The sequence below is a fragment of the Procambarus clarkii genome, chromosome 39 (assembly GCF_040958095.1).
Source record: "Procambarus clarkii isolate CNS0578487 chromosome 39, FALCON_Pclarkii_2.0, whole genome shotgun sequence".
In the NCBI taxonomy this organism is placed as follows: Eukaryota; Metazoa; Arthropoda; class Malacostraca; order Decapoda; family Cambaridae; genus Procambarus; species Procambarus clarkii.
In genome coordinates this window covers 261,840-283,319 of record NC_091188.1, presented here as the reverse complement: position 1 = coordinate 283,319, position 21,480 = coordinate 261,840, and the positions used below count along the sequence as shown (strand labels likewise).

General features: G+C 40.9%; 2 protein-coding genes across 3 annotated transcripts in view; one reads left to right on the top strand and one right to left on the bottom strand.

Moving 5' to 3' along the window:
• The window catches only part of CBP (sarcoplasmic calcium-binding protein), a 32,401-nt gene extending 20,572 nt beyond the window's left edge, over positions 1 to 11,829 (top strand). For both annotated transcript variants that reach the window (XM_045746047.2, XM_069338241.1), the window contains 3 exons: positions 2,582 to 2,725; positions 3,231 to 3,311; positions 5,403 to 11,829. In XM_045746047.2, the coding sequence (XP_045602003.1) occupies positions 2,582 to 2,725; positions 3,231 to 3,311; positions 5,403 to 5,549 (372 nt within the window). In that variant the 3' untranslated portion in view covers positions 5,550 to 11,829. The remainder of the gene's footprint in view (positions 1 to 2,581; positions 2,726 to 3,230; positions 3,312 to 5,402) is intronic.
• Positions 10,222 to 21,480, bottom strand: part of LOC123760382 (Nuclear pore complex protein Nup88) — a 29,790-nt gene continuing 18,531 nt past the window's right edge. Inside the window, exons 10-14 of the mRNA XM_045746048.2 lie at positions 19,391 to 19,584; positions 17,720 to 17,866; positions 15,555 to 15,714; positions 11,926 to 12,023; positions 10,222 to 10,541 (exon numbers count right to left, since the gene is read on the bottom strand). Coding sequence (XP_045602004.1) covers positions 10,478 to 10,541; positions 11,926 to 12,023; positions 15,555 to 15,714; positions 17,720 to 17,866; positions 19,391 to 19,584 — 663 coding nt within the window. The 3' untranslated portion in view covers positions 10,222 to 10,477. The remainder of the gene's footprint in view (positions 10,542 to 11,925; positions 12,024 to 15,554; positions 15,715 to 17,719; positions 17,867 to 19,390; positions 19,585 to 21,480) is intronic.

The following is a 21,480-nucleotide window of genomic DNA, read 5'->3' as shown; positions in this document are numbered from 1 at the left end:
TATTGACCTCTACCATATCTACTTTTGAAACTGTGTATGGAGTCTTCCCTCACCACATCACTTCCTAATGCATTCCATTTGTTAACTACCCTGACATTGAAAAGCTTTTTTCTAATATCTCTGTGGCTCATTTGGATACTCAGTTTCCATTGGCATTCCCTTGTGAGAGTACCACCCGTGCTAAACAATATCCTTATCTACCCTGTCAATTCCCATGAGAACTTTATACGTGGTGATCATGTCTCCCCGAACTCTTATGTCTTCCATCGACGTGAGATGCAATTCGCGCAGCTTTGCCTAGTAATTCATGCCCCTTAGTTCTGGGACTAGTCTAGTGGCATAACTTTGAACCTTCTCCAGCTTCCTCCTGTGCTTGACAAAGTATGTGGCTCCATGCTGGAGCTGCATACTCAAGGTACGTGAACTTTGGAACACAGGTGGAAACTGAGCTCTGAGCCACAGGAATGTTAGAAAGAACTTTTTCGGTGTCTGAGTAGTTAACAGATGGAATGCATTATGCATTGATGTGGTGGAGGCTGACTCCATACAGTTTCAAATGTAGATATGATAAAGCTCAGTAGGCTTTGTACACTAATTGATTGACAGTCCAGAGACAGGACCAAAGAGCCAGAGTTCAACCCCTGTAAGAACAACTAGGTGAGTACAACAACTACACGAACACTAGACAACAACTACAACACTTCACAACAATTACAACAATACACAACAACTACACCAACACTACAAGCCCCAACGAAAACTGCTCCACAGCCACACTAGGAGGAAAACAGCAGTGAAGGAACAAATGATGAAACTGAAAAAGGGGGAGAACAGATCAACAGAGAAAGACATGTGAAAAATCAACAAAAGATTCCAAAAGGTCTTCACAATAGAGCAAGGAAAAGTCCCTGTATTGAGAGAGGAGGTGATAGACCAAGCACCCTTGAAGAAATTTGAACTTACCAGTGATGGTCAAAATGAATTTGTTGGAACTGAATGTGACAAAGGCTGTTAGGCCTCACAGAATCTCAGATGGATACTACAAAGATGGTGCAGAAGCACAGTGTGCCACTCTCTATGGTGTATAACAGGTCACTGGAAACAGGAGACCTACTGTTAAGCTGGAAGACAGCTAATGTAGTTCCAATATACAAAAGGGTGACACGCAAAAAAGCACTGAACTATTGCCCAGGTTCCCTAACTTGACTGCATTTTCTTACTGTCAGAAAGCCTTTGACACAGTGCCCCCATGAGAGGCTGTTACAAAAGTTGGAGAAACAAGCAGGAATACTAGGTAAGGACCTCCAGTGAATAAGGGAGTATCTAAGCACCATGAAGCAGCACATAACCGTGAGAGGGGAGACCTCAGAGTGGCGAGATGTCACCAGCGGAGTTCCACACAGCTCTTAATTGTACTCGGACCAATCCTGTTTCTGATACATGGAAACCATCTTCCAGAGGGTATAGAATCATTCCTCTCAATGTTTGCTTTTAATGCAAAAATTATGAGAAGAATCAAGACAGATGAAAATAGACAGAGACTACAGGATGACCTAGACAAACTAGAGAAATGGCCTAGAAAATGGATACTAAAGGTTAACTCGGGTAAGTGTCAAGTAATAAAATTAGGTGAAGGGAGCAGGAGGCCAAACACAAGGTACCATCTGGGAGGAGAAATCATGCAAGAGTCAAGTAAAGAGAAAGATCTGGGGGTTGATATCACACTGAACCTGTCTCCAGAATTTCACATCAAAAGGATATCAGCAGCAGCATATGCAAGATTGACTAACATAAGAACTGCCTTTAGAAACTTGTGTAAGGAATCATTCAGAACCTTGTATACCACTTATCCAGACCAATCCTAGAGTATCCAGCTCCAGCCTGGAGTCCATACCTATTTAAACACAAGACAGAGTTATAGAAGACCAACACTACACAACAATTTAACCACCATTGAACAATAATACACCAACACTACACACAACTGTATCTCATCTTTACTAACCTGATATAAAACATTGAACTTAATTTGTTATCAAAGTGTGCCTTGTTTGGATCCTGAGCTAGTGCACTAACAGTAAATGGCAGCCAGTAGATTAAGTCAGGACCTGTGTTGCGTGCTTTATCATTTCTAGAGATTTGTGTAATTTAATTATATTATACAGTATATGCAAACAATTTTTATTTCAGTTTTTTACATTGGAAATTAATTTGTGAAGAAAGAAGGCACAAGGTAACTTAAGTACTGTATTGTGACTACATGGATACCAGAGCTATAACTAGTCAGTTTATGAACACCAGAGCTATAACCACCTGTCAGTGTGTAAAGCAAGAATTATAAACCTTTAAACACCACAATTCTGTTATTGACAATTCCATAGCTGAGAGTTTTTAAACAAGGGAGGACTGTAAATTTATGAAACAAATCACTGGGTAATATTTAATAAGTGAGAGTTTGATGAATTGTTTTAAGTGAAATGTAGACACATGTATTAATGAATTTTTTGTGCATAAATATATAAATAAGAGTAGCCTCACACTGGCATTTTCCTTTACAATGTATTCTTATGTTTGGTGACAGCATGTGTGGGAGGAAGAGTGGGGGGCATCTAGTGATCCCTACGTCTTCATAGGACAGGAACAATTTCTGACGCAGATGGAACATGTAGTTAACACCAAGGAACTCCGCAAGAGAGTTGCCAGTCCCCTCATCTACTTCTTTAAGGTACCACACATACATTTCTTGTCACTTTCCATATTTTTTAAAACTTTTCCAACTATGAATGTTCACTAACAAATTGCTAGTAAACGCCCTTAAAATGGTAATAATAGGGAAGCACCCCTGTGTTTTGAATACAGTACTATAAAAATTTTAAATATTTATGAGACGTGACTCAAATTCATAATACTAAAGCATATGGCAGACATTTGTCAAAATTAAAAATAGGTGCACAAAAGCATACATTTAACATAAAATAAAAATATGAGAGCTATATTCAAGCAAATTGCACACAAAGATGTTATCACAACAGCACACATCTATGCTGCCATCTATTGGTAGTAGGATGAAAACTTTTGAAGTACTTTTCCAAAACATACCAGCGTTCTCCCTAATAATAATACTGTACAGTAATAATAACCCAAAATTATATTTTAAAGTGAATTGTCTATTAATACAGTACACTGTACCATGATTTCATTAAAATTGCTAACTCTGTTATATTTTGCAGGCTGTCGATACAGACGGTAGTGGAGAAATATCTGTCGAGGAGTTCCAGATGTTCTACTCGGGGCTTGGCCTCTCTGAAGAGGTTTGTTGCTCAGCACCTTGGTTGCAAATATTTGCTAATCCAAATCATATGGGGGCCCACTCCCATTCAAATCATCCAAACATTCAAGGAATGTCAAAACTTGACAATTTTGCTATATTTTATACCACAACCAAAATAATTTGTATTTCTACATAAAAAATCAGAAATTTACGTAGTTAGGGTAAGATCTGTCCACTCATTTTGAGCCATCATCCGTGCCCACTGCCCAGAAAAGACCGGCGGAGTCCAGGGAAAAGTCCTCAAAAGAAGGGGCCAGGTGGTAAGACGAACCAGAGGCCTCAGAAGGAACAAAAGGCTCGACTGCCTCCGCGTTCGAATCCAAAGAAGCAATCCCCCAAAGCCAGCCAAGTCATATCCTGAGCTAAACCCTAAACCCTTTAATGCTTCAGGACCATAATGAAGGAGAAAGGAGGACTAGAAGGGGAGTGAACGATGCCCAATGGGGAAGGACGAGCAGGTTTGGGTGGAGTCAAAGTTGAATTGACTTTGAGAAGAGGAGCATGATGGCAGCACTCCCCACACGACTCAGGGTCGAAGGTGTCACCAACCCAACAGGCAGCATAGCAAAGGTAGAACAAATGAACATCTCCACGTGGCACTGATGATGTACACCCTTCAAAGGTGCACATACCAAGAGTGGGCTCAGGGGAGAAGATCCATGGCCACTGAGCCTGCAGGGAAATTATCAGGGCTGAAAGTCAAAATCTGAATTGGACACCCAGGCACTGGAATGCTACATTGGTACTCGTAAATTAACCCAGTTAATTTACCTAACACAGCTGGGAAAATTAACCTAACACAGTTAAATTAGCCTAACACAGCTGGGAAAACCTACCTAAGCACTCTGAAGTGCAGCTCACATAAAACCCAGTGCACCTCACCAGCCAAGATGCTCCAACTGGGAGAGAGAGATGGAAGCCAAAAACCCTAGACTTGCCCCAAGGCACAGGCCACTACAAGTGAGGTGGACCTTTAAAGGAAAGTCGCCCAAACACTCCAGGGAAGCACTAGATCCCTAAATACATACACCTCCAAATGCAATAAACTCCTGGCCCATGCACACAAACATAGAAGGAACAGCCACCAAGGCAAAAGAGCACTCAAACATAAGATGAGAATTGACAGTGGAATGGCCTGTCCCCTAAAAATACAAAAAAAAAAAAAAAAACAAGCGTGGGTGGGGTGAACAAACGGGCACTAGCTTTATAAAATTTTTGATAGTTTGTTTACATAGTTTTTGGTGTTCTAAAGCCATTTTAGAGGCTGCAGGTCTTGGAGGCAGCCAGCTGTGCTTTGTTTGACCCGATGACTTTCTGGGTGCCTTCGTCAGTGGTGGCATAAATAGCCAAAGATATAAATGCCACAGCTCCCTGTGCCTCTATGAGGGGGACCAGATTCTGGTACTGTGTCCCCGGTAGGGATGATGACATGATAGAGGGTTTACAAGTGGATCAATGGGCATAACAAAGGGGATATTAATAGGGGTATTAAAAATATCAACACAAGACAGAACATGAAACAATGGGTATTAATTGGATAAGTTTAGATTCAGGAAAGACTTGGGTAAATACTGGTTTAGTAACAGGGTTGTTGATTTGTTGAACCAATTACTGCGTAATGTGGTGGAGGTGGGGGTTCCTTGGTTATTTCAAATTTAGGTTGGACATGTATATGAGTGGGATTGGGTGGTTATAAATAGGAGCCGACTTGAATGGGCCAATAAGCCCTTTGCAGTTACCTTTATTCTCATGTAGGCCAGAGAACTTCATGACTGATGGCACCTACATTGGAGATGATAGTTTCAGGGAGCCAAAAGGGGCTCATAAAAAAAAAAAAGTATTATAGCTGAAAAATACACTATACACAATGTTTTTAACTATTATTTGCCATATTAGATATTATAATTTTTTATTTCATGTTTGAATACATTATTTTAAGATAATACATTATGATAAGGCCCACAACAAAACAGCAAAGTATTGTAACCATAAGTATTAATGTAACAGAACTTTCAGGTATAATTGTCTTTATCTGCACAAAAAATTTATTCTAATTTTAACTTACCTGTAGGATGCTGCAGTCTCCTTTGCAGCCATCGACAAGAATGGCGATGGAAAATTAAGTATGAAAGAATTCATCAAGTTGGGGCGAGAGTTTTTCCTCAGTGAGGACGACACTCGACCCAGCAAGCTATTCTGGGGACCTCTATCTGACTGAACCCTACCCAGGAGTTGCACGAGTTCCCAAGACATGCGCACTCAACATATGAAAATGAACCATCAAAGCTTAATGGCCCTGCAAGAGGGGCTCAGAAGAGCGCATGATCATGCGCTCAACAGCCGATTCATCTTGGGAGGGAGAATTTAATGATGCTTACTTAGCCATGGAAAATGTATAAAAATTTATCACCATTATCATGATGATACCATTAAAGTTGAGAGATGGCTATCATGAAATGGTTTTTAGGTCAGCTTATCGTGGATTTTTGTGATAATCCATTAGAGGAAAATACTGATAACTAAAATACTATAGTACAGTATAAGTAAATCATGGAATAAGCATTACATTTTAATATATAGTAATACTCTCAATACTTGTCTACTTGTCTTGGATCATATCACCCCGAAATTACTTCTTGCACAAAATACATGTGTGATCTGGATCATTCTGCAGCTCTCACTTCCAGCAATGTATGGAATTTAAGGAAATATTTTACCATGTAGCAAAGAAAATTTTTCTCCTAGGGTAGTGAAGACAATGTACAATACCAAATTAGTGATAACTATATTTTTTAGAGAGCTACTGAACAATATTTCTACCGAGCTACTGGATGATGTTCCTACTGAGCCAGCGAACAATACTCCATAAAATAATATGGACACTGAAAATAGCATAGCTTGGAGAATGTTTGATTACTAATGAAATGTCTGTAACATGTAGACCTCGACACAAATGTCTCATACAGTATATTATAACTATTACACACATGGTTGTCTGATTATCAGGTTCATGATCATTGTCTCGGTTGTATCATTAACATGTCTTCAAATTAAGGCTAGTTTATCTACTTATTATATTGTAAACTCAAGTGTTTACAAGGAGTATTAATAACTCAATGTTATAATTAGTCACATTATTAATGCTAATCTGTACAAATACAATTTTTCATGCTGTACATTATATACAGTATGCTTTTATATACAATGAAAAATAAATACGGTATTAAGAGAGTGATGTTAGATGATGTACAGTATTCAGAAACACATTTCAAAAAGTTTATTCTTTTTTTTTTTAATTTTACATTCGTCAATAGCCAAATACTTTAATACATATCAGTTTATTATAAAGTTGCATGTATGTTATTCAAATGTACTTTATTATTATATACTTTATGTATACGAGAAAATCAATAGGAGCCATGAGAATGATTTGAACCCGTTCATTTGGTACTCCCAAGCAAATGCCCTAGGGGCATTTACTTGGGGCAAAATGGTCATGGGTTAGTGGTCTAGGGAGTTTCTGGTGGTCTAGGTCTAGCATATTTAAAACAGCCTGATGACCATTCAGGTTTTATCATTTTATATTGTATGTTCTGTAGCTTAAACCTGGACTAGATGACATAGTTGACCACATAACCCAAATGCACTTGGGCACGGGGCTGAATGAGTTGATAAAAACTCTATGGTTTTGTGGGACAATGAATGGTACAGCACTGCTTCGCATCACACAAGTTAAGGTTCCAGTCCCAGCACAGGGTGTTTGGAATCTGTGTGTATGTGTGTAATTACCTAAGTGTAGTTCCAAAATGAGAGCTACGCATATGGTGCCCAGTATTCTTTGACAAATAACGCTTTGAAGCTACTGACAGTTTTGACCAGTGTCACGATTAGTCGCTACTTCATGTTTCTAATAACTGTGACAGTCAGGTGCCCTTTCCTCTGTCACAATATTTTATAAATTGCTGATGTTTATTAAATCGGGCTTTGCATACTAAGCGGCGTAATGCATTCTGGCTATTAGATAATTATATATATATATATATATATATATATATATATATATATATATATAAAAAATAGACACACACACACACAATTTTTTCAGTGTCAGAGTAGTAGACAAATGGAATGCATTAGGAAGTGATGTGGTGGAGGCTGACTCCATACATAGCTTCAAGTGTAGATATGATAAGAGCCCAGTAGGCTCAGGAACCTGTGCATTAGTTGAGAGGCGGGACCAAAGAGCCAGAGCTCAATTAGGTAAGTACACACACAGTACAGAGCACCACTTGGTTTCCGAACCCCTTGGGGACGAGACCCGTCGGTTAACATGTAAGTTCGTATACGAGAAATAGAGGGGAAAAAATAAACTAGAAATGTAAAAAGAAATTTTTCCGAAAAATTTATGAAAAAAACTCTAGGGGAAAAAATCGTCAGGTTCATGGCGTAAATGCGACCGTGTTTTGTTTGTACTCATCAATAAGTGAAGTCCTGATCCGCTTTATAAAAGTCCTTAATTGTTCCTAACTGATTATTAAGACGTCTGGCAAACATCCTCTGGATGTTTCCTGCCAGCCTGCAGGCACATCCTGCCTAAAATATACGATGATGTACTGTACATTTAAGAAACAAATCTGGGTCACAGGTCTGTGGAGTGTGGTTAGGCTTACGGAGTCAGCCGGTCCCTCCCCCACCACCAACACACCTCCCCATCTCCCCCCACCACCGACACACCTCCCCCTCTCCCCCCACCACCGACACACCACCCCCACCCCAAACCCATACACACACACACACACTCTCAAAGGTCACGTGGTTCACAGTTCACTTCAACACCCATATATCGCTTCCTGCCTGCCTGCCTCCTCCCCAGCCTGCCAGCCTGCTTCCTTCCCAGCCTGCCTCCTTCCCAGCCTGCCTCCTTCCCAGCCTGCCTGTCTGCCTCCTTCCCAGCCTGCCTCCTTCCCAGCCTGCCAGCCTGCTTCCTTCTCAGCCTGCTTCCTTCCCAGCCTGCCTCCTTCCCAGCCTGCCAGCCTGCCTCCTTCCCAGCCTGCCAGCCTGCTTCCTTCCCAGCCTGCCTGCCTGCCTCCTTCCCAGCCTGCCAGCCTGCTTCCTTCTCAGCCCGCCTCCTTCCCAGCCTGCCAGCCTGCCTCCTTCCCAGCCTGCCAGCCTGCCTCCTTCCCAGCCTGCCAGCCTGCCTCCCTCCCAGCCTGCCAGCCTGCCTCCTTCCCAGCCTGCCAGCCTGCCTCCCTCCCAGCCTGCCAGCCTGCCTCCTTCCCAGCCTGCCAGCCTGCCTCCTTCCCAGCCTGCCAGCCTGCCTCCTTCCCAGCCTGCCAGCCTGCCTCCTTCCCAGCCTGCCAGCCTGCCTCCTTCCCAGCCTGCCAGCCTGCTTCCTTCCCAGCCTGCCTGCCTGCCTCCTTCCCAGCCTGCCAGCCTGCTTCCTTCTCAGCCTGCCTCCTTCCCAGCCTGCCAGCCTGCCTCCTTCCCAGCCTGCCAGCCTGCCTCCTTCCCAGCCTGCCAGCCAGCCAGCCTGCCAGCCTGCCTGCCTGCCAGCCTGCTTCCTTTCCAGCCAGCCTGCCTCCCCCCCTGCCATCATGCTAACGGGTAGTGTGTGTTAGGCTTATCTTCGGGAATGAGCCGGTCTCACCCCCCACCACCAACAAACCACCCGCCCCCCCTACATCCCATCTCTCAAGGTCACGCGGTTCAACCGCGTGACTACCACTCACTCCCTGCCTGCAAGCTAGCCTGCCTGCCTTCCTGCCTGTCTGCCTGCCTGTGCCTGCCTGCCTGCCTGTGCCTGCCAGCCTGCCTTTCCCTCCCTAATTCTCACTACAGTACTTCCATCCCTTCCTGCCTACCTCCTAGCATCTCTCCCTACCTCCCCCTCCCTCTGAGCATCTCTCCCTACCTCCTAACATCTCTCCATACCTCCCCCTCCCTCCTAGCATCTCTCTCCCCCCCCCTCTCTCACTGATTCTCCCCCCCCCCCCCCTCATTCATACTGCCTCCCACCTCAGCTCCATCGTCCATCCACCCACCAGTCAGCCATCACTGACGCAATGCGTGCATTTGGAGCCAACATGGTGCACAGATGTTTCTTCATTGTGCAGATATGTAAAACAAAAGCACAGAATGAACATTCCAGCCTTATGGCAATTCAAAATAATAGGAATAATAGGCCGTGAATCTGTGAAGTCACAGTGGGCAAACTGGACCATCGCCCACCCACCACCACAAGCCGGCGTGACGCTTGGTGGACCCCTTCCTACCCGAACTTTGTTCGGGTAGCATGACTCCCCAACCCCAATCGGGAAACTGGAAGTTTCGGATAACTAAAGTTCGGAAACCAAGTGGTGCTCTGTATATATATACACGTGGGGGGGGGGGGGGGGGCGGCTGAGTGGACAGCACTTGGGAATTGCAATCCTAAGAACCGGAATCTGGGATCGATACCTGGCCATGGCAGAAACAAATTGGCAGTTCCTTTCACCCTGATACTCCCGTTTACCTAGCAGTAAATAGGTACCTGGGAGTTAGACAGCTGTTACCGGCTGCTTCCTTGGGGAGAAAGGGGGAGTCTAAGTTTGTGTGCGTGAGGAAAAAATTTGACTGACAGTTGAGAGGTGGGCCGAAAGAGCAGAGCTCAACCAACGCAAGCAAAACTAGGTGAATATATACATACACATACACACACATGAGTCACAATGCTTATTTAAAACTTCCAAGATACCATTTAGGATTGCAATATGAGAAGAATACAAAGATCTGCTAATATTAAAAAGAGCTGGAAATGTAAAAAAATATTTACAGTATATCAGTCTAGCAATATTAAAATATCAATTTCATGATCTTCAAAATTAAAACTACTTGAGCATGGAAAAAAAAGATTTTACAGACAATTCCTTTAGTTTATTGAACATATAAATTTACTATAGTATTAGAAAATAAAAAATAACCAAAAATATCTTCCAAAACTCGATAACGTTTAAAATGTGATCTATTAATTTACCAGTACGAATAAAAAACAAACATGTTCCGTTACCAATAAGAGCATCTGAATCATTAGAATAAATGACAAAACATGCGACACTTCAAATACAATCCCTCAATCCTAATGAGGCTGTGTTATTCCCACACCACTCATCATAACTGCAGGTCGTGCTTAACTTGTTTCACTCGCTCCAGTAGACTTGACAACTTCTCATCCCTGAAAATGTCAGTGTCTGTTTTAGGCTCAAGAAAAAAAGTACCAGGAGACAGTACTTGGAAATTATATTTCACATCTGATCAATATATGAAATTTGTACACAATGAATAATTTTGTCCAGAGTTCCAGGAGTTTATTATTTCAGCAATGTATTTAAAACAATTTACACAATATAAAATTTAATTTGTTCTCTAATCATTTTGTCCATGTGTGTGTGCGCGCGTGTGTATGTATAATTACATAAATGTAGTTACAAGATGAGAGCTACACTCGTGGTGTCCCGTCTTCCCAGCACACTGTCATATAACACTTTGAAATTACTGACTGTTTTGGCTTCCACCACCACCTCACCTAACTTGTCCAACTGTCTACCACTTTGTTTGCAAAAGTGAATTTTTTTATATTTCTTCGGCAGCTTTGTTTAGTTTAAATCTATGATCTCTTGTTCTTGAAGTTCCAGGTCTCAGGAATTCTACCTTAACAATTTTATCAATTCCTGTTACTATTTTGTACGTAGTGATCACATTGCACCTTTCTTCTATCTTCTAGTTTTGGCATATTTAATGGCTCTAACCTCTCCTTGTAGCTCTTGTCCTTCGTTCTGGGAGCCACTTAGTAGCATGTCATTGCACCTTTTCCAGTTTGTTGATGTGCCTCTTAAGATATGGGTACCATACAAAAGCTGCATATTCTAGCTTTGGCCTAACAAAAGTTGTGAACAATTTCTTTAGTATTTCGCCATCCATGTATCTAAAAGCAATTCTGAAGTTAGAAAGCGTAGCATAAGTTCCTCACATAATGTTCTTTATGTGGTCCTTAAGTGATAGTTTTCTATCTAGAACCACCCCTAGATCTCTTTCTTTATCAGAAGTCTTTAAAGATTTTCCACATAATTTATAGGTTGTGTGGGGTCTATGTTCTCCTATTCCACATTCCATAACATGGCATTTATGCACATTAAGTGTGCGGGTTTGTGGGCACACGAATATGCCTAGGTTATGTGAATTGACCTGCTGGGTTTGTTAAGTTTGGTTAGGGGGTATTGTACACTGGTATAAATATTGGACATTATACTAAAGTGAACAATATTGAATACCTGCAAGTGAAATATGTTATGATCTAATTAATGTCTCCAACTCTCACTGTGAAGTTAAATGCTTTATCACATGTGGTATGTTATACCCGGCATCATACTTGTATGTATTAAAATGAGGATGAACTGTTCATTTAGTTTGTAAAATTGTATAACTTGCTTGTTACATGCAAATCAAAAGTAAACGCCCTACAATATTTAGTATCAATGCCCAAATTATGAAAAAATGGTTCACACATTGTTCTATGCAACGGCACAAAAACTTATTACAAAATTCATATATTGACTTACTCATTGGTCAAGGCCTGTTTGAGGACCTTGAGCTGCTGTTCCGACACACATGCCACCCGGTGGTTTTTTTCAGCTTCTGTATTCAGAATTTTTTCCATCTGTGGAAGAAGCAATCATTTGCAATGAAAGTATTAAGGTATGTGACATGCAAATCAAACACATCCAGACTTCCGACTCTGATAATGGAGTTATAAAACCAGCATTAAATATAATGAAACACCAGTTTCTAGGCGAGCCCCAGAGGCTTCCTGAAGATATCATGCAATGAAGAATGTATGATAGCGTCAGGGTGCCAATGGGGCTCCTCACAGAAAACCAGCAATTAAAAGCAAGGAGGAAAACACCACAAAGCTCTTACATGACTGAAGGACTCCAAATGAACATATTATATAGCTAAACTATAAGGATATTCTTAAAAGATATTTACTGACCCAGATGGAGGTGACAGGGCTAAAACGAAACCACTGAGAAGATACAATTGAGACGTTATTTAGTATGAGGGAGTTTTGGCTCACAGCCCAAGCATGTCGTTCAGTACTATCTATACAAGTATGGTATTGATATTTGTATTATGGAATTCATTTCATTCTCAATCTGGAGCATACTTATGGCATGCGACCAGAATATATTTGACAGAGATGAGCACCTCTCACATATTTCAAACTATATGGGAGGCACTCCTTCCATTTATTGTAATTGCCCAAGTGTAGTAACAGGATGAGTTATGCTTGTGGTGTCCTGTCTTCCCAGTACTCTGTCATATAATGCTTTAAAACTTTTGTCAGTTTTGGCTTCCACCACCTTCTCACTTAACTTTTTCCAACTGTCTACTATTCTGTTTGCAAAAGTTAACTTTATGTTTTTTCAGCAGCTTTGTTTCCTTAGTTTGAACCCATGTCCTCTTGTTCTTGAAGTAGCAGTTTTAAAAAATTCTTCTTTGTCAATTTTATAGATTCCTGTAACTATTTTGTATGTAGTGATCATATTACCTACTTTTCTTTTATATTCTAACTGGTATATTTAATGCCTCTAACCTCTCTTTATAGCTCTTATTTTTTAGTACTGGAAGCCACCTAGTTGTCTTTGCACCGTTCGAAGTTTGCTGATGTGCTTCTTAAAATATGAGCATCATACAACTGCTGCATATTTTAACTCTGGGCTCACAAAGGTCGTGAATAATTTATCTAATATTTTGCCATTCATGTATTTAAAAGCAAGTCTAAGGTCAGAAAAGTGGCATACACTACTCACACAATGTTCTTTATGTGATCCCCAGGTAACAATATTATTTTTTATCCAGAACCGTCTTTAGATCTCTCTCTTTATGAGAATTCTTTAAAGTAAAGTTTTAACACATACTGTACTGTAATTTGAAGGATGTGTGTGTGGCCTATTTTGTCCTATTCTACACTCCACAATGTGGCATTTATTCATATTAAATTCCTTCTGCCAAGTGTTGCTCCATAAACTTATTTTGTCCAGGTCATTTTGAAGGACATGACAATCATCTAATTCTCTAATCTTCCCTAATAGCTTAGCATCATCAGCAAATGTTAATATAGTTCTGTATTTCTTTTGGTAGATCATTTATATAGACAATGTACATTACTGATGCAAGAGCTGAATTATTATGGCAGTGAGATATGGATACCAGAACTTAATATCTACATACTGTATGTGACATAAAATGCAGGCTACAGGGTGGGGTCAGCTTATACATCAAAGACACACCCATTTGCATAGAGCTGCTAACCACCGCAAATGATATGATGGAAGTTGCTGATAATCAAAATAGAAATTCTAAAGGTGGTTATTGTCCTGGTATATAAATCACCAGATGCAAATGCAGATGATGAGTCACAATAACGTGGCTGAAATAAGTTGACCAGACCACACATTAGAAAATGAAAGGACGATGATGTTTAGGTCCGTCCTGGACCTGGACCTAGAATTGAAAAAGTGGTGAATACAATTATACCAGAGTGAATCACAGGAAGCGGCCTAAATAAAGTCAAACACAAATGACATTTTTGCCAATGTGTGACAGATTTGCTTATACAGCAAATAGTGGAAACAACTAGAAAATTTTACAATGATGACTTGATTAGGGACATAATGATGTCCCTAATCATTAGGGACGCAAGTCCTAGAGGCTCCCCGAAGATATACCGGGCTGATATGTATGTATTAGACCGTGGCATCAGTCAGTTGGATTGGAGTTCTAGTATACCGGGGACCACGAGCCAGAACCTGGCCCCCTCAGAGAGGTACAAGGAGCAATTGCCTATAAAAACCCCCATGTGGTTGGAGGCATTCTATGTCTGTCATCTACAGTGTTAGGCACCTAGAAAGATAGGCGTCCCAAAACAAACCCCACCTGGTTAAAAATTGCTACCAAAATTCGAACGATCAAGCAGAACTCCCCAATCTAAACAAGCATGACGTCACAACAGCTTGTGATTGACAGCCGCCACGCCGCTGTCTGCACAGCTCCCCCCTCCCCGGGAGAGGGAAAGGGGGAACCCCTAACTCTCGTGCCGGCCATCTAACCCAAGTTCAGAGGCTTAATATAAAAAAACAGCTCCTCCACATCCTCCTCAAGCCAGTCCGAAGACAGCTCCAGCAGGGAAAAAAGTGCAAGACCGAAGCCAAATGCCCATGAGCATTCGATAGATTTGTTCTTCAGCTATATTTTACTCTTGTTAGGCCCCAATTAGATTATGCAGTTCAGTTCTGGTCATCATACTATGGAATGGATATAAATTCACTAGAACGCGTCCAGCGTAGGATGGCGAAGTTAATCCTGCATTAATCTCCTACCCAAAGTCAAACCCACATTGAGCCCTCCTACCCCAAGGTCAAACAGGAGGAAGAACAACCCCAGCTGACCCCAAGGGAGGGCAATCACCGAGCAGCAAAAGAACCACACGGAGGTAGTTTTCCGAACGGCCTATGGAAGATAACCCTAAACAGCAAGGGTAGTACTTATAGGGCACCTAGGGAAGGTGGTCCTAGGTGCATGCAGCCTCAATACTCGTGGCTCGCTCACCACCACACAGAGCAACACCGCTACGGATAGCACTGCTCAAAAGGATGGAGCCAGAGTCGATCGACTGCCATCAAACACAACAGCCACTGAAATGGGGTCGGGTAGCCGGCGCAGAAGGTCTAAGACCCCACCCCTTTCCCTCCTGGGAAGGGGGAGGATGCGCAGACAGCGGCACAGCAGCTGAGGCGACGTCTTGTTTGTTTACTCGTTTTCTGATTGGGGAGTTCTGTTTACTCATTTGGCTTTCGGTTAGCAATTTTTCACCAGCTGAAGTTTGTTTTAGGACTCTTACCTTTTTGGGTGCCTGACCTAGTATATGGCAGACAAACTGCTTCCAATTACATGAGGGTGTCTATAAGCTATTACTCCCCGTGCCTCTCTGAGGGGGCCAGGTACTGGCATTGGTCTCCTATAGGCTTAGAACTCCATCGATTGACTGTTGCCATGGTCAAATATATACAACAACCTTGTATAGCTCCGGGGAGCCTAAGGGGCTCGCCACAGAAAAAATAAGTTTCAATAAAAATGCATTCAAACAAATTACCTGACTTACGTTCTTTTTTTTTATGTCAAGTCTCACCTGACTATTTTGCCATTTGTCCTTTGCCTTAATTTGTGCTAACTGGTTCATTAACGTGGAGGTGTGGTTCTGCATGGACTCTAACTCCTGCATCATGTTCTTCTCTCCCGTGGATAGTACAGGTAATGCTCTCATCACTAGGCTCAATACCCTCTCTAATCTGAAAAATAAATGCAAAATGTGTACAATCTGAGTAGACATCCATTAAGAGATGGATACCTTGCTCTCTTCAAACCTTTAATGGCAATGTTGACAACAATGATTCAGTCATTCATCACCATTACTTTATTTCTCACTTATTGTGAGGGAAAGCATCAGGCCACTCAAAATGATGAATAATACAGTGAAAAGGGTATATTAGAAATGCAAAATATAACTGATATTCATTTTATTATTCACACTGCATGCAGTATACTATACAGGTACAATATAGCATATAATCAAGCCCAACCACATTCCAGCCATTAGCCACATCAGCAACCCACAACATTATAGCACCAGTTGTAATTCCTCTTGAATTATCATGTACTATACAAATACTGTACATCCCTTCCCCCCTTTACAAACAACTTCCATCCAATCTTGTCCTTAACACATCCCGTGCAAGGTTAACACTATCCTGGTTTGCTCGTAGTCACTCACTCATGTGCTCCCCGACACATGGATGAGAACCATGACTGGCGTCCCATCACATACAAATGTACTGTATTGGGAATTTGAAAAGTAACTAAGATACAGTATAAGAAATAAGCAAAGGTGAGTGAAAAATCAGGACTTATATAAAGTTGATATTTCAAAACAGAAGCATGTCAACAGCAAAGATGACTGCCACCACAGGGTGTAACACCATAAAGGTGTTTTGTATTTTATTTTACATACAATGAGTCAGTCATACAGGATATGGAAGGTGCCAGGTTGTCTGGCCTTAGCAATTAAAAAGTCACACCTCTAGAGTGTTAGTTGCACCAGGCAATTAATTAAACAGATTAATTACAACCAGGTGAACATGGACTAGTTTACAACCAGGTGAATAGTTAAGGAGTGGGGTGAAGTCTACCCTCCCTGTCCAAGGTTCAAAAGGATCAGTGCACAGTCTATCCTTGTCCACAGTTCAAACCTGGCTGTTCTCTGGGAAGTTATAATTTAAGTAAGTAGTTCCTGTTTGATGTGTCCCAATACAGTGCATCACTATTCCTTCCTAAACCTTTAATATCTTTTACCCCTCATTAGAAAACACAGAAAACAAGCAACAAAAATCATAAACATTAACAGCCACAGCACGGAACTAGAATGACAATGCCTTCTCTCAGAGACAGCAAATATCAAACAACATCCACTGCCATCAACACCTTCATCTTAAGCATACCTATCAATAATATTACATTAGAGGGATTTATTCAAAACTATGTGGTAATTGTAACAGCCCAAGATGGCGAGATATCCAGGAACTTGGATTCAAACTTTATGCAAGTATGCCCTGTGTAAATAACACCAATGATGAATGTACCACAAACAGGAACTATGAACTTCAAGAATGCTGTTAGGTGCTGCTAACTGCACAAGTGGCATCTAACTGCCTGGTTGACCAGACCAACTTGAAGACCTGGTCAGAGACCAGGTAGCTGGGATATTGATCCTCTGAACCACATACTGATCCTCAAGGTAGCCTACAGATATGCTAAACTTATTGAGAAAAGCAACACTAGAAGGCAGGGCATGAACTCTAAAGCCATCATGCACTACACCACCAATGAGCACAAGTAAAATTTTACAGTACTACCCCATTGGTTAAACATTTACAAAACTTAATTGTGACCTGGTAATCCCATGCCCACTGGACCTCATCCATTTGACATATTTTCCCTCTAAAACTTCTTGCCCTGTGTATTTGTTAGATACAAGAAAGACCTTACAGCCAAAATGTCATCTACGAGTAAAGTCTGCTATTAACTAGATGTTTATACTCTGAATATACGGTTAAGGAAAGTGTCAATTTACTGCTTAAAACATTCATTTTAATTTACAAAACACTTAAATGGCTTCATGGACATTATTATTCACTTGAGTGAGACTTCACATAATGTAATCTATTCTAGCTAAAATGTAAACACAGTAAAATATTCAAGGTGGAGGTATTACAATAAAGGATGTTGACCATACTGTACCTCTCAACTAATTGTTTCTTCTTATCACTGGCTTCTTCATACTTTTCTGCCAATTCATGGGCTTTCTCTGTTAACGATTTCTTTCTCACTTGCAAGTCATCTACTTCAGCTTGTAATCTTTGCTTCTGTTCGTTAAGTATGTCTGACCTACAAAATATGAGTGTTTCCGAGATTAAGAACATATGGTACATGGGTAACAAAAGACAACAAGCATATATGCACTGAACATAATTTACACCACACTGCTACTATTGCCACAAAAGCAATTATTATATACTGAACTTCTTAATTCACAGACGTCCAGATTATCTAGAACAATGGAAATTAGATCACTTCATTCCATCCAATGTTTCAGATTACCCAGACATTTATTTTCTAAAAATAATGAAACACACCCATCTTGGTAAATGCATTAGCTCTCTGGCTAATGAATAGGTTTCCACTGCTAAACCTAAGAATTGTGCCAGGCCTTTGATACCCTAACCTAACCTTCCTTGGCCTAATACATGATATCTGAGGCCTAATATAGTACATATGTGTGCTATACTAGGCCTAGGAATATTTAAGTTTGTTTTAGCTTCATTTTTTTGGACTTGTAAAGTGAATAGAACCAAATTCTACTAATCGATTAATACGTCAATCTTTGTACTATGGTGCAGTTACAAAAACTACTATCTAAACAGGAGGATGGGTTGAGTTCTAACTATTCAGCCATGCTGAATAAACTAGAAGTAGGGTTCCTACTTCTTGTGTGGTTTGAGGCATATGAATGCATGTATGTATTTATGTATGTGTATTCACCTAGTTGTGCTTGCGGGGGTTGAGTTCTGCTCTTTCGGCCCGCCTCTCAACTGTCAATCAACTGTTTCTACTACTACTATTTTTTTTTTCCACACCACACACACACACACCCCAGGAAGCAGCCCATGACAGTTGACTAACTCCCAGGACTCCTAATTCCTAACTGTTACCTATTTACTGCTAGGTAACAGGGGCATAGGGTGAAAGAAACTCTGCCCATCATTTCTTGCCGGCGCCCAGGATTGAACCCTGGATCACAGGATCACATGTCCAGCGTGCTGTCCGCTCGGCCACCGGCTTCCCCATATATGTATGTATATGTGTATATATGTATGTGTGTGTGTGTGTGTGTGTGTGTGCGCGTGCGTGCGTGCGTGCGTGCGTGCGTGCGTGCGTGCGTGCATTTTGCTCCTTGTTTGCAAATCATCTTGACACAGGACTTCAAATTTTGGCCTTGCATTTTTTTTTTGGCAGTTATGTGACTTAGTCTGCATATTTATATGTTATATTCATGTTTGCCTTTTTTTTTTTTGGCAGTTATGTGACTTAGTCTGCATATTTATATGTTATATTCATGTTTGCCTTTTTTTTTTTTTTTTACTTTGAGCATTGATATTGCTGTAGCTCTCAAAGTGCAATATATGGGCAGTTAATGTGAAGAAGAAGAAAGGAAAATTAAAATCCAGATAGAATTTTCTGGCAATAATGTAAAACCATAAATTGTGAATTATTAACCCTGTGATTTTATTACATTATGTATTTAAAATGCTAAATGAATTAAAAAAAAAAGAAGAGAATTCAAGCCAGCAATCAAATTAGCTTTGCTATTGGAATTTAGTTTTACAATCATATATCTACGCCAGAAACTACCTTCTCTGTATGTCTATTCTAGCAGCTCGCTGAGGTTGCATGTAGTTCTTCCTAAGAGTTGCTGTTATACGATTGAGAAGATTCAGGTACTCTCCAGGGGTTACTTTTGAGTTTGAACCAGAGACCAACAGCGGCTGAGACGACAAACGTTGCATAACACATCTAATGTGATCCTCAAAGTTCTCCGTGTGGACCTAATGGACAAATAACTTATTAGTACCTGTGTAGATCCTCTTGGCATTCAATCCAATCTGCTTATGAATTAATTAGTGCAGAAGCATTTCTTGATTTGTTACAAATTTATTAACACCAGTAATAATAGTAATGTTTATTAATTTCTATTAATAAAATTATCTGCAGAACAAGGAGTATTATTTGCATCTCCCAATCTCAAAATATTTGAAACTAAAAATATACAACAAATCTTGTACTGCCAACATAACAAAGAGAAAAATATTAGTAAAGAACATTCTGATAATTATATTTTCAGTGTATCAGCATACGTTACAGGTACTATACTACACTATAATTATATTTGTATTACTCTCAAACTAGTGGGATAATAATAATAGTTTTTATACAGTCCAAACATTATAATATATATCACTGGTTGAAGGGCAGCTTACTAGTGAGAAAAGTGTCCCCTTACTGTCAAGGACAACTCTTGACAACATAAAATAATTATTGTTGCTGGGTAACAAGAAGTCCATTATACTTATTGAGGTCTCCCTAGGTCAACTACTGACCTTCCCAAGGATGCAACCCACAACAGTTGCTTAACTCCCAGGTCTCTAATAACTGTTAGGTGAACAAAGCATCATGTAATGATCATAGCTCTCCTCTTCCCCTTTCCCCTTTCTCCTCTCCCTTCCCCTTCCCTCGTTTGCCTTTCCTTTCCTTGTTCCCCTTCCCTCTCTTGTTGACCATCTTCAGTCATAAACTCCTCGTTTGTAGACAAGGGACATTGTCCGACCATCTCAGGCCATATGTCCCTCTTCTTCCAATCCTCAATCCTACCCAATCCCCCCCCCCCCTCCAATCGTTCCCCTCTTCCCCTTGCCAATGCCATAACCATTGACAAATTCGAGGAGCAGTTCACTCAGGGCCAATAAACCGTAGTTCTCAAGTTTTGAGTGAGGTGGCTGGGGGCCATATAACGTCCAGCCGGCGTCCTGTTGTAGCGTGGAAACGATTCAGGATTCTACGGGATTAAAACATAACTGTCAGGGAGGCCTAGTGGGCGGAGTCCCCCAGGGTAGTGCCAGACGTCCCATTGGCTGGGCCCTCAGGCCTGGAGCAAGATTTTGGACTCATTGGCTTAGGCTTGGAAAGGCAGGGCTTAAATGGACTTAGGAAAACTTAGAGGGGGAGAAGCCTGTTCCACTGAACTTTTTTTTCCCTCCAATTCTCGTTTATGAACTTACATGATAACCAACGGGTCTCATCCCCCAAGGGGTTCGGAAACCAAGTGGTGCTCTGTATTTATATGCGGCACTGGAATCCCCTCCCCCCCCTCCCGTGCTCTCCATTTCATTGATATTATAGTTGCCCTTGGTTCCTCAATAAGTAAAGTAAAATTGCATAATTCATTCCCAAAACATTTTTATTACCAAGATTCATATGCCCTTGAATTTCCATGATTATTGAGTTATTCTTCCTGGGAGGTCAGTAATTTAGACACATTCAAATGGTCAGGAGGTGGTGGCAGTCGAGTATGCGTAAGACTTTTTTAGTCATAATTAAATTCATAACCTTTTCATTCATGCTTCTTTCCCCTATTTAATATTTCAGTTTAATAATTAGCTGTACATTTACATTTACACTGCCATATAGTAGTTCACTGGGGGTCATACTGAGCTGTGAGCAGTGTTGAGCTGGGGTGTTGAGTGGAGTAAAGGGAGAGAAGTACCGGGGTTATTACAATCAGGCAAAAAGAAATGTGCTCAACCATTTCTGCCCTGCCTGGGAATATATTATCACAAAAAGAAATAAAACTTTGTAACATTTAATATTAGAAAATATATTTAAATAAAAATATACTGTATAACAATTCCTGCATAATTATGTGAAAAAAATTAGTTAAAACACAC